The 16,557-nt window shown below is 29.1% G+C and overlaps 1 protein-coding gene across 1 annotated transcript; it reads left to right on the top strand.

Moving 5' to 3' along the window:
* Positions 1 to 9,761: 9,761 nt before the first annotated feature.
* LOC149889020 (uncharacterized) lies at positions 9,762 to 16,016 on the top strand. The gene is made up of 6 exons (XM_090089164.1): positions 9,762 to 10,981; positions 12,010 to 12,059; positions 12,635 to 12,712; positions 12,786 to 13,040; positions 13,984 to 15,749; positions 15,987 to 16,016. Exons 1-6 carry the CDS (start codon positions 9,762 to 9,764, stop codon positions 16,014 to 16,016), a joined length of 3,399 nt encoding a protein of 1,132 aa, XP_089945290.1.
* The last annotated feature ends 541 nt before the right edge of the window (positions 16,017 to 16,557 follow it).

Genomic DNA, 16,557 nt, shown 5'->3' with positions numbered 1-16,557 from the left:
AAAGTGATTTTATATTGTTCGTTTTTATCGATAAGATTTTCATTTTCGCATAACAAATCTGTCACTTCTCTATTCAGCAAATACCTTTCGTATTTCAACGACTTTACTTTCTTCTTCAAACGTTTTATTTTCTTGATCATTTCATCCCCACTTAATAACGTATTCATTTTTTTATCTAAAAAAACGTTACAAAAAAATTATATATCATCAAATTCAAATTGTCGCCAATCAAAATCCTTTCTCCATTGATGTTCCTCTTGACAATTTTCACTATTACATATATTTATTTTACAACATTCACATTTATATACAATATTGTCTTTTTTTAACCACACTTCTTCGCATAATTCGCATTGCAAAATATCTTTTATCGTTTCCATAATCAATTTACGATATCGCTTTACAATTTTAACTTTATCTTTTATAATCGACTTGGAACATAAACAAACATTATTATTTTGCATCTAAAAAAAATTAAATATTTTTTTACATTTTTTTATATTCAATATCAATATCACAAAAACAAAATATATTAATACATTTACAATATTTTGTCATTACATTTTCATTTTGTTTTGTTTTAATATGCTTTACTACTTTACTCTCTTTAGTTTCTTGATTAACATTCGTTTCTTGAGTAGCATTTGATTTTTTCATTTCGTCTTTAAATACGTCGTCACTTTCATCATCATCGTTAATTTTTCGTTTTCGCATATTTTCATTAAATATTTCCATTTTGGTTTCATTTAATGTTGTTTCCATGTTGTTAACCATTTATCGAATGTTATCAACTAAACTTTATCATCGTCTTATATAGGTTTTGTTTGTTATTTCACCTGTTTTTTTATTATTTGTTCCTAATCAATATCATCGCTTTAATATTGCACGTGTTATATTTGTGTCTAATCAATATTATTTATTATTACCCTTAACAACATCGATTATTTTTTCACCTGTTTATTACGTCACTTTTCTTTTGCACGCATTTAATTTGTTCCTAATCAATATTAATCATTGTTACTATTAACAAAAATCGATTGTTTTTTCACCTGTTTTTCTTTTGCACACTTTTTATTTGTTCCTAATCAATATTATTCATTGTTGTCATTAGTAACATTCTATTTATTGATTCACCTGTTACATTGTTACTAAAATATAAATTAAATGATTTTTTTCATTTTAATCTATATCTAACGTGAATCTAACGAAACAAGTATCAAAAATGACTCTTGTATGTTATACTTCGTTTTTGGAAAAATTTATGTCTGATTTGCAATGGCCGCTATAATCGGTGCGATAAGAAAAGGTAAACCACCTCTTTGTATGTTTCTTCTTCTTCGTTTCTTATATCTTTTTTGTTTTGATATTTGTTTTCTTCGTATATATTTATCTCGCGAATTGTTAATCATCGTTTTATATTAATTGACTTCTTCGTGCTACTGCCCAACCTAATGCTTTTTTTCCATATGTTGAAGATAAAAACTGATCACCAGCAATCTTTCCTAATCGAATAAGTTTTTGAATTTTTTCACCTCTCCCTCGTTGTTTTCTGTTTTTATTTCTGCGTACTCGTCGTCATCGCCGATACATTATTATAGTTGATTTTTTATATTTTTTTTCGTTTTATATAATAAATTAGTCAGAAAATATCGTCTTTTAACTGGCTTTTAACGAGTTAGGTGAATATGTTATTTCTTCGTGTAAACCCGTTCCATTTTGAATATATTCCGTTGGTACATATACGCCAATTGTCACTTGTCCAGTAAAATTTTCATGAAATTTTAACGTAATTTGAAAAGCACTACTTCCTGTCATAATTTGAGGAGGGGCGTTTTGAACAGAATTATAATCACTCGTCATATCAAACACTAATGGTTGATCGTAATTGTATTCTGGATTAAAATATTCACGCATGCTTGGAATAAAAGTATCGTTTTGATCATGATAAGCAGATACTAAATTATCAATATTTGATGTTGAAGAAAGTCCGCCATTGTGCCAACTTGCGTACATACGATACACTTGACAGCTAGTTAAAAAATCTCTCATATCAAATTGAATCACATCACCCGGATTACTATCATAACTTCGTCTGCAATTTGAAAACGTTACTTGTGATATAACTCCTGTAGATATATCACGCAATGTCATACAATTTTTATTTTGATGTTCCAACTGATCTTTTCGATAACAAGAAATAATAATAGTATTTCCCAACCAATTGGAAACTTTATTATTTCCCATGTCAATAGTAAACTCATTTCTATTATTAACAACATTATCAATTGTTTCCAAATGCTGCATACGAAATAATGTATAAGGTTTATCTGGAGTAGACATCATCAAAGCCGTTTTTTCAACAACCAACGTAGGATTTATTTTGTGATTTAGCATATACAAACACGGATCTTCCATTTTTAAACCAATATTAGCTAAACTTGCAACTTGCGCATCAGTAATAGGAAAAATATGTTCCATCAATTTTTCATATTTATTTTCAAAATATATTTCCAATGCAAATTTCTTTCTTCCAATATATTCCTCTATTTCAAATATTTCATTCAATAGCTTTAAAGGTATAAGAAAATACATTCCGTTACCACACGCTTTCTTATTATATCTATCACACAAAATTGTTTGATTAACAGGAGCTTCACCAGTAAGTGCACGAATATTAGCATTTGTACCTTTACTTTCTGTCACTGTTGGATGTTTAGCAAAAAATTCTTTAACATCTTTATCACCATAACTAACACAACCCATTTGATGATCTAAATTCGTTTCACGATACTTTTTTTTGTAATTTTTCTTATAAGTTAACGCTTTCATACGAGACAAAAATTCCGACGGAACAAAATTATTGCTGCAATGTTCTTGATTTTTCGCTAAATTTGTAAACAATTTAATTCCTTTTATCCAATAAAATATGAAATCTTCTCGCACGCAAAACTTTTTCATTAACGCATCATCAGCATGACCATCTGCCATATTAAAATATGTATTATCGTTTACATTTTTTAATATTCGCATTTTAAAAGCGAGACATATTTCACTTAATTTTATATGATCAACAGCTTCCCATTCGAAACGAAGTTTTATATCACGAGTTGTATTATTATTAGGATATATTATTTGCGTAGTAGACTTTATTATTTCTTCTTGAACTCCTGTTGTATTAAAACCAGTCCATTTTTCACTCAATCTTTCTTGCCATTCTTTAGATAATTTTCCCGAAAGAGCTTGTTTTAATAAATCTCCTTCTTCTTTTGTATCAATTAAACTCTCTTCAAGAGTAGCAGGATTATCGTTAGGACTATATCGATCTTCCAAATTCCTTTTACGTAACTTACTTTCTGTAGACATTTTTTTTATAAATAAACAATACAACATTATCAAACTCTTTATATATATTTTTAATTAAGAATATACATCAATTAGAATCGCTTTCAGAATCGCTTTTAAACACGTCTTTTTTTTGCTTTTTAACGTCTTTCAATGCTTTCTTATAACCTTTTTGTAACCATTCTTTTTTTCGATTTTTATCAGGTCTTTTACAAACAACGGTTCTTAAAGCACACGTTCGACACATACCCTCAACATTTACAGCTTCAACATTTTCTAAACATACGTTACACAATATACTTTTTCGAGATCTCTTTTTATCTTTTCGCACTTCGTCTTCGCTTTCATTGTTCTCATCTTCACTTACGTCATCATTATTTCGTTTTTCGTTTCGCGTCTTTGTTTTTCTTTTACGCTGTTTAATTTCTTCATTTGTAAAACTCTCTTTCTCTTTCTCTTTTTTTAACGATTCGAGTTTATCGTTCATTTCTTTTATCCTTTCATTCATTTCTTTTTTATTTTCTTCTTTAATTTGTTGTAAATAACCATTTATTTGTCTCATTTTTTGATTATTTATCTCATTATATATATGTCGAATCTCATCATGAGATTTTTTCGATTTTGCAATAAATCTATTAGCATACGCCTTAATATGGCTCATTTTTTATTAATAACTTCAACTTCAACAATAAATAGCGGTTTAAATTTATCATCTTCAAAAATTAACGGTTCTTTATTCGAATTTAATAACGTACATTTTATTTTTTGAAGCGATGTTATTCGATTTAAAATAAACGTTCTCGTTACACCGTCAAGTTGAGGTTTTCTATTGTTGTTCGTAACATGAATATAACCCTCTCTTTCATAATATTCATTCATATCAAAAGAACAAACGATATTTTCAACAAGCTTGTTATTTAAAAAAACCATTTGAGATAATGCATTTTCAAACTGAACATGTACCATTTTATCATCTTCGTGAGGGAAATTCAAAACGTTATTCGGCATAAAAAATATTTGCTTAACGAAGCATTTCACTCTATTTTCGCCATATCTTTGCAAACATTCGCTTATAGATTCCATCTCCACTCCCAACAAAAAAGGATTAACTTCACTACTTTCATTATTGTCATTTCCTTTCCATTTCTTATGTAAAATAAAAACATCTTTCACACCACTGGTATCCATTGCAATACAAATATTGGATCGATAACATAATTATATACTAATTTTTCATTTTTTGAATTCAATAATGTACAACTAAATGATAAAAAATCAACCGTATCTTTTACTTGAAAATAACGCATTTGCCCTTCTAAAAGAGGTTGATAATTGTTTAACAATGAAATGTTTGTTCTTTTATCACCTTTAACTAAATATTGATTTAAATCAAACGACGCCACTACATGTTCAACCTTTATATTGTTTAAATAAACATCACATTTCTCCGCCATATTAAACGTAACATGCACCCAACGATCATCTTCAGAAGGAAAATTAAGAGCTTCTGTTGGAAAAAAATAAATGTAAGTTAATGCGCAACGATAATATTTTTTATTTATATTTCTTTGTTGAATTTCATTAACTACTGAATCTGTTAATCTTAATGAAAAAGGGTTACTCTCGTTTTGCAGACTATTATCATCACGATGAATAATCATAGTTTCAAATACATTTGTCAATTTTTTATTTTTAATTCTTTCATCTCTAGGCTGATACACTATTAAATGAACTCCTCTAATAGGATAGCTTTCTTTCCAATTATCAATAATAGTACCGTCATATCTTCTTTGAACAAGCGGTTGTTGATATATATCAGTGGAATAAAATGTAAGTTGTTGAATAGCATCATCCGTTAATATATTCTTTTGTCCTTGACACCAACGATAATAATTCGTTTTATTTTTAGTAGGAATTTCTTTTCTCCACAAACCTAAACATACCAAAGGCAATTTTACTGAAGAAGAATAACTTTCTTTTATTTGTTCACAATATAACCACACTGCTAAATTGTTCTTTTTATCATTCATGTATGGTTTAAATTTAACTGATTTAAAATCACCATTTAATAATGAAACATAGTCATCATTATACGTTAATGAATATTTAAAATTTCCCACTGGATTTTTAAGAAACTTAATTACGTTATACACAACACTTTTATTAATAGCTTCTAATGAAATATCATCATATAACGGAGGACACCATTTCAAATTATCTTTCTCACTCCATTGCGAAGTCCAAAGATCTTTACACATTACTTTCAAATATATATTATTCTTATAATCTTCAAAGCTTAATCCATTTAACACCATATTCGTTTTTCCATCCATTAATCCTTGTTTAAAATAATCCAATATTTGTGGTGAACGTATAGAAAATATACTCTGTTCTGTTGTTTGAAACCATGGAATAGTTAAATGTGATACAATAGTATCCTTATTCGCCGACACTTCTAAATACGAATAATCCGCTTTGTTCTCAATTCTATTGTTCTTCAATCTTATACACGACATTCCAAATAAAAAATCTTGAATACGAGGAGGAATGCAAGGCATATATTTCCAATGCGACTTATCTGCATACAACAAATGCTGCCACTCTTGTAATAATGTCTCAATTTCTACTTGCTTATCTTTAATTCGATCATTATCTTCACCGTATAAATATTCATACATTGTTTCAATCAACAAACATTCGTTAGGGATTCCACTACTATGTCCTTCTTGAATAATATTGTTTCCGAACCAATACCTCATATCAGTTAAATGTTTATTTTTATTAAACTTATAATAATATTTTACACCAGTCGGATATATAGATCTTTGAATGTACTCTTCAAAAAATCTTGCAAACGGTGTTGGTACAAATATAGGATACGAATATCCAGTTTTAGGATCTTCACCAAACACATGACCAATATTAGAAACACGAACAGTAATTTTAATTTCATTTACATCACCGCTTTTTTTATATTTATCGGAATCTCGAGGTTCGATTTTTATCGAAAACAAATATGTAAATTTCCTTCGATCAGGATCAATCATATCTAAAACGTTACCGTCTTTTGGATTATTATCATGTTCCACAAAAAACAAAAATGGTAAATTATGATATTCTGACGGATCTCTTAAAACATATTTTCCATTCTCAAACTTTTCATATCCTTGTCGAGCAAAATTATGAAGATTATCATACATACTTAATTTATCGTCATATTGAAAACTAATATATTGATGAAACGGAAATACTTTATAAACAGCAGCCTGAGAATGAGTAGGAATAAAACTAAAATCCATCACGCTTTTTACAACTTCAGGTGTCGTAGTAGGTAAAGGACTTGGAAGAGGAAAATAATATTGATTATGAATAAATGTCTGCTTCACATCGTATTTATCACTTTCCGGTTCGCTCACTATTCTCACATCTTTTCCCTTCGGCATTACATCATACCAAAAGAAATTTTGTGGTCTTAACCCTCGCATTTTAAAATTAATTTCCCCTCGATTTTTATCCGTCAGCATCTCACAAAAATTTCTTTCTCTTGAAATGTAACTTTCATTTTTCAAAGGACTAGCGGATATTCCACTACAAAACGAACCATTCCAAAGTTTAAACGGTAAATAAGAATTTGGAATCAACGGAAAATTCATGTTCCACCAATTTTTATCAATATCACTTCGTAAATCATTCCACTTAAGCCACTTTGTACCATCATTCATAAATGTTCTTTTCATAAATACATTATCGTCATCATTCCTTTTCAAATATTCATCATTTACTAACTGTACAATACTGTGATATATATTAGGTTTTTTCCGCACGTCTTCTCGAAAATCAATAGCTTTTACATCCCAACCATGTACGATACACACCTTTTCTGTCATCCAATCTAATATTACCGGTTCTTCATCCAATCCAATCCGAGAATAAAATTCATAATTATTATTATTATAATACTCTTTTACCTTTTGAATCCACGGATCATTTGTTTTATCTTCTTCTTTTTCCATTAAAGATAAATTAGTAGGAATTAACATAGATTGTAAATGAATTATAGAATCTCTCTTCAACATATTTCGAGTTACAGTTTTTCTAAAATCAACAAAAGGTAAAGTAAATTCATTCGTCACATTAAAAAAATTTTTTGTTGATGATGAATCCCCACGAATTTCTGAATAATAATAATGTGTAGCTTCATATAACGAATCATCTAACACTTCTTCCCACAACATTTTCAAAGAAAAATTAATATTATATTAATCAATTGAATATATAATATATATTAATCTATTTATATTCTCACCTATATTTATATATTATTCTTTCTTTAACAGATACTATTACAAATGTTATATAAAAGCATTATTTTCATCATTTTTAAACGGTGTTTTTTCATTATTTTACTAACACGTCCGCATATATATTAACCTTACTTACCCGATTTTTCTTTTTGTTTACTTTTCTCTGCAATCTGATTGGTCAATTTTTCTTTTGTTTACTTTTCTCTGCAATCTGATTGGTTGATTGGTTTTTTTGTTTACTTTTCTCTGCAATCTGATTGGTCGATTTAGGACCCCCCGCAACGTTTTGTTTACTTAAGGGCCGTCGTTTGTTTACTTAAGGGCCGTTTTCTCTATATATACCGGTGCAAACGTTAATCTGTCATTTGGGCGAAAGCCCCAATGGAGATCGGACGGCGAAGCTCTACTCAAATTTTTTCCAAAATGGCGTCGAAGGAAGGTAACTTTGTTGTTCATTTTATTTTTTCTTTATTTGTAAACATGCGCGGTTTAGCATCTTTGGGGACTGGAAACTAGTTATTTCCCAGGGAATTTCCCTAGTAAAAGTGTGCATTTTTAGTATATTTTTAACGGTGTTTTTTTCATTATTTTACACGGTATTTATTACGTTTTTAAACGGTGTTTTTTCATAATATATTTTATACATATATTTGTTAAACGCATATTTTATTCATTTTTTTCTATAATGGAAGCTGTTTCTGATGTATTTTTATTTTTCAGCTATTCTCTATTTACAAATTTGTATACAGAGGATGAAAACGTACATTTACGTGTCCGCACCTTCCTGATTGGTTGAAATTCATCACGTGATCATGACGTTGGTTCCAATCACGTGATCATGACGTTGGTTCCAATCGCATCATCGATGACGTCATCATATCGTCACGTCATGGATGACACGATCATGTTGGGGAGTCGTGCTTGCACGACGACAAGCGGTTTTACGTTCACCTGCGTCAGACAAGGAAACCAAAGTTAAAGCTTTAAAACTGTTATGCTAGCTTTTGTTAATAAATATACTATACAAAGCTTGCGTTTTAATTTTAGATATTTTGTTTAAAAATTGGTAATTTATATTTTTACTTTTAAACTCTTGCTGTCAATATTTCAATGTACTTAAAAACATAAGGCTTTATTTCCATTTATTAATAACAGTTGTTTTTGAACTAATTTTTTCAAAACTATCATTTCTGTTTTATAAACGTTTTTGTAATAAAAATATCGACTTCTTTATTAGACCACAAAAAATTAGGCTTAGACTAGGCCTTATATTAATTCTTCTTATCCTTTGTCTTTTATTTAATCAGGTTGTACTTTTTGAGTAAGACTTAAATAAGCAATATCGTTACATGAATTTTTAAATAGATATTTAAACTTAAGAAATCTAATAGTTAACAATAATCTAATAGTTAAATCTAATAGTTAAGCGCATCTAAACAAAAAACATCGGCCTCCACATTTTTCGAGCCGGTGCGCAATAAGGAGGCCTGTTATTTTAGTACGCCCTGCCTGTTATGGTATGTTTAGGGTTAAGGTGACTTTCCACTCATCCGTTTTAGCTACGGGAAAGGGAAAGGGATGGGAAAATTAATCACGTGAGCATGCGCAGTGAGTAATTTTCAAAATTAAGTTACAAACTGCGCATGGTTACATGATTGATTTTCCCATCCCTTTCCCGTAGCTTAAACGGACGAGTGGATGCTCACCTTAAAAGCAAAGTATTACAGTAATTAGTAATAATTTGGAGTTCATTTGTTGAAAGCTGCTTTATAAACTAAGAAGCGTTTTTTTTTCCTCCTCGAATTTTTGTAAAATAAAGTCATTAAACTTTCGGATGTGAAAGTTTTTGATAAAGATAGGCGGTGACAAAAATTTCAAAAATCTTGGCTTGGGTTGATAATTAGTTATCATCTTATTTTATCCAACTTTGAACTTGTTTCTGCAAACAACATTCAGATTTTATCAAATAAACTTTCTCAATTCAAACTGTGTTTTCTATTAACATCTCTACAATATCAGCATGACAATAGATTTATATTTTCGAAAGAAAAAGATACTACCAGTTTATTTGCCGTTTTTTTTTGTTACAGAATTTCAAAATTAATTAAAATCTAAATGAGTGAAATAGTAGATCAAGACTTGTGCAACTTTCTTAGCAAACAGATTGGTGCAGATTGGCAGGACTTTGGACGGGCTTTGTTCATTGATAATCGAACATTGGAAAATATAAATCACAATTTTCCAGATATAAATGTTAAAGCATTTAATACTATTATGAAGTCAAGTACTGTTTGCTATCACAACCAAAATGGTTTTGATCAGATAAAAACAAAACATGAAAGAGATGAATTAAATAGTAATAATACTCTAGACAACATTAGTATGTCAAGCACTGTTTTGCATCAACAAAAATCAAATAGTAATGAAGAAGAAACAAAAATGAGGAAACCATTAGAAATTAGTAAATTCAATCCCACACACATCCCAAGCCAGCAAAGTTACCCATCTGCAAATGGACTAAAAGAGAATGATTTAACAAGTTATTATGATGACGATTTAGATGTAGCAGCAAAGTTATCAAACCGTCAAAATGTTGTTGAATCAAAAAATTATATGGAAACTTACTATGTGTTTAAATCTGGTGTCACTGGACACTCAGTTAAAGGTAACAAGCCTAAAGTGATATATCTTCCTTTTTGGAATTTGGCAGAAGTAAGACCAGCTAAGATTTTATCAGTTGTATTGAGTAAGATTTGTTTTAAAGAAGATAAGGCTTCTGTTGTTATATGCAACGATATGCAAGAAGTCAAGTTGGTTACTTATGCAATAAATCATATTGAAAATTATAAACCAATAGTATATGCACCGCATTTAAGAATAAATCCTCCAGCAATTGATGAAAAAATGAAAGTCGCAAAAGACGTAAAAAAAAGTAAACTAAATGTGCTTGTAACTGATAGCAGAGCCATGTGTGGACTAGAATCAGAAATTGTTATTGCCTTTGTGAAGCCAGAGGAGTATTTTCTTAGGCATGTCATTGTAGATGTTTGTGCAAGAAGTAATTCATACTTAATATTGTTGGTATTACCTTCAAAAAATCCAGCATCCCAAAAGAGTGTAACTATTGAAGATGTGCTAAGTAATTTATCGGAAGACTTAGTTCAAAAAATCCACGTTAAATTCAGTAGTGATCAAAAAGAACTCTGCATAGAAACTGAACAGATTGTGAGTATTAATGATCAATGTGATGAATTCGAAGCTCTTGGAGCAGAAAAGGATTTCATGAAATTTATTGAGAACGAGTGCTTTAAAATTGATGAAAAAAGTAAATTAATGTAAGTGATTTTTTTAGGTAGTATTCTAAAATGAGAAGAAAACAAAAACTGGCCCTCAAAAAAAAATACTTTAGCTCCCAGTTTTTCCTTTTCTCATTTTAGAATGTTAATTTTTCTACAAAAAATGAGCTTCTACATTTTAAATGAATTTTTTTTTAACTTCCTGAGATGTATAAAATAAGAAGCAAATCGTTTTGGAAATGTCAGCACTTGTCGTTAATTCGTCCAATGTTTTTAAAGGGTATTAAAAAGACGCTGCTTTACGTGATAAACTTTTATAAGCGTTTAAAAGTAGTTTAAATGGTTGACAGCAAAATTTACAAGTAGTTTTTTACTTCAATTTATAAAATCTTTCGAATAACCGTGTGACTAATCCGCGTACTTTTATACATAGCCTCGGTGCAACTGTTGAAAATGTGCCAAATAACTGATCAGTGAACATTCTTATAAAGATCAATGTTAAAGTTTTTAATTATATAATTGAGCTATGCAGCCTATAAATATACAGTTTAACACATAAAAGGATATGTAAAAGATTTGTTAATGTTATTAAATTTTTTATTATAAGGGAAAAAAGTTTGACATCAAAAGTGACATATTTAGAGATGGTTTTTATTTATATTAGTACAAAATTAGGCAGCTTGATTCAGTTTATAAAGTTTAATGAAAAAAATAATAGTAATTACACTTTTATTTTAAAGAAGGTTAGACAAAAAATGATTTAATTCTTTAAATCTTTTTTTTATTTATTTAAATCTGTAGTTAAAATAAAAAGTAGTTAAGGTTTGTTGATGCCCTACTTTTTATTTTGACGGCCCTTAAATTAATAAAATCTTTTATTCAACAAAACATTTGAAATGGAGAAGGCCATAAAAATACACAAAATAATGATTATGGTAAAAGCAATGTAACAAATTTTAATTAGCTTCATATTTAAATAAAATTTTTTGCATCTTTCCACAAAACTTTATTATATTCGTGTTAAATTAACTGACTAAAGTTTATATTATTTAGCTACTTACTTTTAGATATGGTGAAATGACTACTGAACTGTTTAAACCAAAAGAAAAGAGAGATAGTAAGTTTTTTTTTGTTTTTTTTTCATCTGGCTTTATTTACTTAAAATTCCAACTGGCTGTATTTACTTAAAGTTTGAAAAATACCAGACATCACTGAAAGCTTTAAATAAGTTTTCTATGAAATTACCCTGGGTTGGTAAATGTTTAAGTGATAATTTTTGTAGACAGACGTAAATTGTTTTGGTCTTTTAAACACATTTTTGTTAGGACATTATTCCGAAAAATACCCTTTGCATCATGATGAATATCTATTTTGGCGACTTTAGTTTTCATTCCTATTCTTTTATCCAGAATGCATTCCTATTTGGGGTATAAATTGAATGTTTTTTTACTAGAACAAAGTCTGCTAATTTAAATTAAAAAGCTAAGTATGTTGATTAGCTGAAAAGATCATTTTATGTCAAGTGAAGCAGAAAAGTTAAATTATTAAAATAAGGTATCAAGAAAAGAAAGGTACTGATATCTGTATTACAATTTAAAAAATGATACTGCTTAGGAGATTAGGAGATCGAAAACAATTTCAGTATCTTAGTTAAACTTTAAATAATATATCGAAAGATCTTTTTTTACGTAGCATGGTTATTTAATGGTGGCATGATAAATCCATTTGATGGCACTAGATACATGGATAATGAGTTTAATGATATAATAGGTAATTAAATAATTTATAAGTTCTCAACTTTTGATGAAGATACAATTTTAACAAACAAAACTTTTTCTTTTAGTTGAAAAATTTCCACAAGATGTATTTACGACGCTTGCTGATTTGCTGACTTATGATTGGCAAAAATTTTCTCGATGTCTTTCGATGGATGATTCAGCAATCGAAAATGTAAAAAAAGAATTTGAAACTACGCGCGAACAAACTTTGCAAATACTGAATCAATGGCGTAAGGATAATACATCAAAAAAATGGCGAGATGTGAAAGAAGGATTACTTTTTTGCAACCGTAAAGATTTGATCTCAGAATGCGAACGAAGTAGGTATTTTGAGCTTCATAGTTTTCGTACCGCCTTTGCATGCTGAAGTTATTAGAATATTTATTAGAGATAAAAAAAAAAAAAAAAAAAAAAAAAAAAAGACAAAAGAGGTTAAAATACTACAGCCCATTAAAAAATCTTTTTACCTAAAACGAACATTTTTGAAAAGGACAAACTTTCTTTAAGTTATTTCGTTAATTTATGTCACAAATCTTTCAGGTCTTTTTATCAGCAAAACCATTTAGCAATTTTGGGGATTAAATTCACACTTGAATTAAGTTCAAAAAAAGGTCTATTTATAGCATTATTATATTTAATTATTTAGTTTACAATATTAATTATTTAATTATATGAAATAAAAACTGAGTGTGACAGGGACTCCAAAATTCGCTGACTCAATTTTTTTTTTTTTTGCAGCCTTCCTGAATTGCAAGTTTTTAACCTCCCACACTCCTCCAAGGGGTATACTGCATAAACTTCTCACGTAGAAAAACATTTTTCAACGTTAAAAGTTTATGCAGTAACACCCTTTCGGAGTTTTCAAATACTTTTTTAAGAAAATTGGTTTCCATTTCTAAAAAATAAAAGTTTTACTGCAAGGTTCTTAAACTAAACTTCAAAATAGTCCTCTGGGTAATTAGTTTAAATAGCGTTTACAAATGGAATTACTTGAAAATAAAACTAACTTAGTCAAAATATTTCATAATAATAGCAAGCTTATTAAAAATTTTACATTCAGCAGTTAGTGATAAATTTTTAAATATAAATCGTCGATTTAGTCATATAAACCTTGGATATAATTTATATTTTTCCAATCAAAAACAAAACAAGTTAACAGATGATGTCGTTCAAAAAATAACCTCTGAGCATTCCTCAAAAATTTGACTGTCACCGTGTAAAATGTCACCGTGTAGCTAAAAATAAAAAGTTTTTGTATTTTAGAGTTAATATCCCAACACTCCGTTTACGGTATCCTACCGCCGACAAAAGCCTTTTTTTCACGTGACGATGAGCTTAATCAAATTCATAAATACGTGTGCCAAACAAATGACTCGGGTAAATCAATCACGGTTTTAACTGGAATGTCTGGAATAGGAAAAACTCAGCTCGCTAGAAAGTATGCAGCAATTCACAAGAACTATTTTGAAAGCGCTGTGTGGGTGGATGCAGCATTTGACAAAATACAAGTTTCTATGACTAACCTCTGTCACCAATTAGGGTTAAGCGTAAAAGATTCTCAGGGCGACTCGTTCGATATTGAAGTAGTTTCTAGAAAAATACATAACTATTTTGAAAGAGAAAAAACGTTATACATCTTTGACAACGTCGATGATGAAAGTGTACAGAACTTTGAAAAATATGTGGCAAATAAAAAGAACGCTTTTACTTTGGTAACATCGCAATGGAAATGTTGGTCTGCCGATGTTAACCAAGTTCAAGTTCATTCTTTCTCGCCGCAAGATGCGTTTCTATTCGCAAAAAGTAGAATTAAACAAATATTAACAAACGATGACGATAAACTAAAAGAAATAACCAAAGTGCTTCAATATCATCCACTCGCCATTAATCAAGCCATTCTCTATATTAACAACAACAGCGTTTCTTTGCAGGAATATTTAGATCTTTTTCAGTCATATACTATTGAACCGCTGGAGCAAAGAATTGATGCTAATGCAGACAGTGTTTCCGAAACGGAAACACTGTCTGCATTAGCATCAATTAACATAGTATTAAGTAAAATTGAAACATTCAATGAAAAGTCACTAGAAATTTTAAACCATTTATCGTATTGCAATGGTCAACATATTGCAAAAAAATTTATTTACGGTAATTCAAAACACCTGCAAATAAACGAAGAGTTTTTGATAAATCGAGCAATAAGAACATTAGTAAGTTATTCTTTGCTTGATCGTTTCGACGATAACAATGATAAGTACGCGATGCACGAAATGATGCAGTTAGCATGTAAATGTTATCAAGAACGAAAAAAAGTAATAGAAGTATGCAACGAAAATATCGTCAATTTTCTAAAATTACAATTGGAAGAGGTTAATTTACACGTTGACGATGGGAAACACTTCTATAACCATTTCATCCATATGTTTCGTGTTAACAAACCAAAAATGTGTGAAGTGTTCCATCAACAGAGTTGGATTATCCAAAGTTTCTTATCAAACAAAGGTTTTTTTCAGGAAGCAATAAATATACTTGATGCCATTCAAAAATATAACACAAAACCTTATGGAGCTGAAAATCAAACAATTTTTGATACAAAACATAATATAGCACTCTGTTTGAGTAGAATGGGAAAATATAATGAAGCTTTAGAAATTTATCATCAAGTTGATAAAATACAAACGGATATTCTAGGTATCAATCATCCAGCAACATTGGATACAAAAAATAATATAGCAAACTGTTTGAACAAAATGGGAAAATATAATGAAGCTTTAGAAATTTATCATCAAGTTGATAAAATACAAACGGATGTTTTAGGTATCAATCATCCATCAACATTGGGTACAAAAAATAATATAGCAAACTGTTTGGATGGTATGGGAAAATATAATGAATCTTTAGAAATTTATTATCAAGTTGATAAAAGTAAAACGGATGTTTTAGGTATCAATCATCCATCAACATTTGATACAAAAAATAGTATAGCAAACTGTTTGTATGGTATGGGAAAGTATAATGAAGCTTTAGAAGTTTATTATCAAGTTGATAAAAGTAAAACGGATGTTTTAGGTATCAATCATCCAGCATTATTGGATACAAAAAAAAGTATAGCAAGCTGTTTGAATAGAATTGGAAAATATATCTTAGGTATTAATAATCCTTCAAGGTTGAATAAAAAATGTGATATAATGCTTGCTTAAAATAGGAAAATATAAAGAAACTTAAAATATATTTCAGGTTAATAAAATGAAAATTTATATTTTTAGAATCAGCCATCTGTCAACATAGCTCACTAAAAACAGTATAACAATTTGTTTAAAAAAAGATGAAGTGGAAAGAAATGGATAAATGAAATTATTAAATCTGTTTTAGATTTTGATTTCTAAAATCAGACTAAGTGTAATATTTTATGTATGTATATATAAGTGTGTGTATATTTGTGGTTGTGAAGTTAGCAACTGAAAATTTGTTCGAATGGAGCGTGATGTCAATAATAGTGATTTTCTAAAGGCCGGACTCTAAGAAACGATGTTTCAGTTTAAGACCTTTAGTTAAAGTTAAAGAAAAGGGACAAGTTTTAAATGAGTTTCTTATGATATTTATGTAGAAGTAAAATAAGAATTCTTTAGCTCTTTAATAATTTTTATTTAACCATTTTGTTCAAGTTTTTTATTCCAATACACACTGCTGAAGCAAGCGGGTCCGTGCAATAAAAGCTGATCAGTTCTGCTGTCAATCATTTTTTTCGTGATCCGATTTAAAAGTTTTTCAAAATTTATTACAAATAGGGTAAGTCCCGGGTGAGAAGGCCGTAGTTTTTGTTAAAGGCTATAAAAA

This window comes from Hydra viridissima, unplaced genomic scaffold (genome assembly GCF_058129835.1).
Source record: "Hydra viridissima isolate aposymbiotic clone 2 unplaced genomic scaffold, HvirCarnegie_v1 scaffold_5, whole genome shotgun sequence".
Classification (NCBI taxonomy): domain Eukaryota; kingdom Metazoa; phylum Cnidaria; class Hydrozoa; order Anthoathecata; family Hydridae; genus Hydra; species Hydra viridissima.
The sequence above is the reverse complement of the archived record's forward strand: the minus strand, read 5'-3'. Positions and strand labels throughout refer to the sequence as shown.

Excerpts from the sequence above, each read along its gene's own strand:
- LOC149889020 (XM_090089164.1), top strand. The coding sequence starts at position 9,762 with ATGAGTGAAATAGTAGATCAAGACTTGTGCAACTTTCTTAGCAAACAG. Across the intron at positions 10,982-12,009 it reads GATGAAAAAAGTAAATTAAT|ATATGGTGAAATGACTACTG; the intron begins GTAAGTGATTTT and ends ACTTACTTTTAG. Across the intron at positions 12,060-12,634 it reads ACCAAAAGAAAAGAGAGATA|CATGGTTATTTAATGGTGGC; the intron begins GTAAGTTTTTTT and ends TTTTTTACGTAG.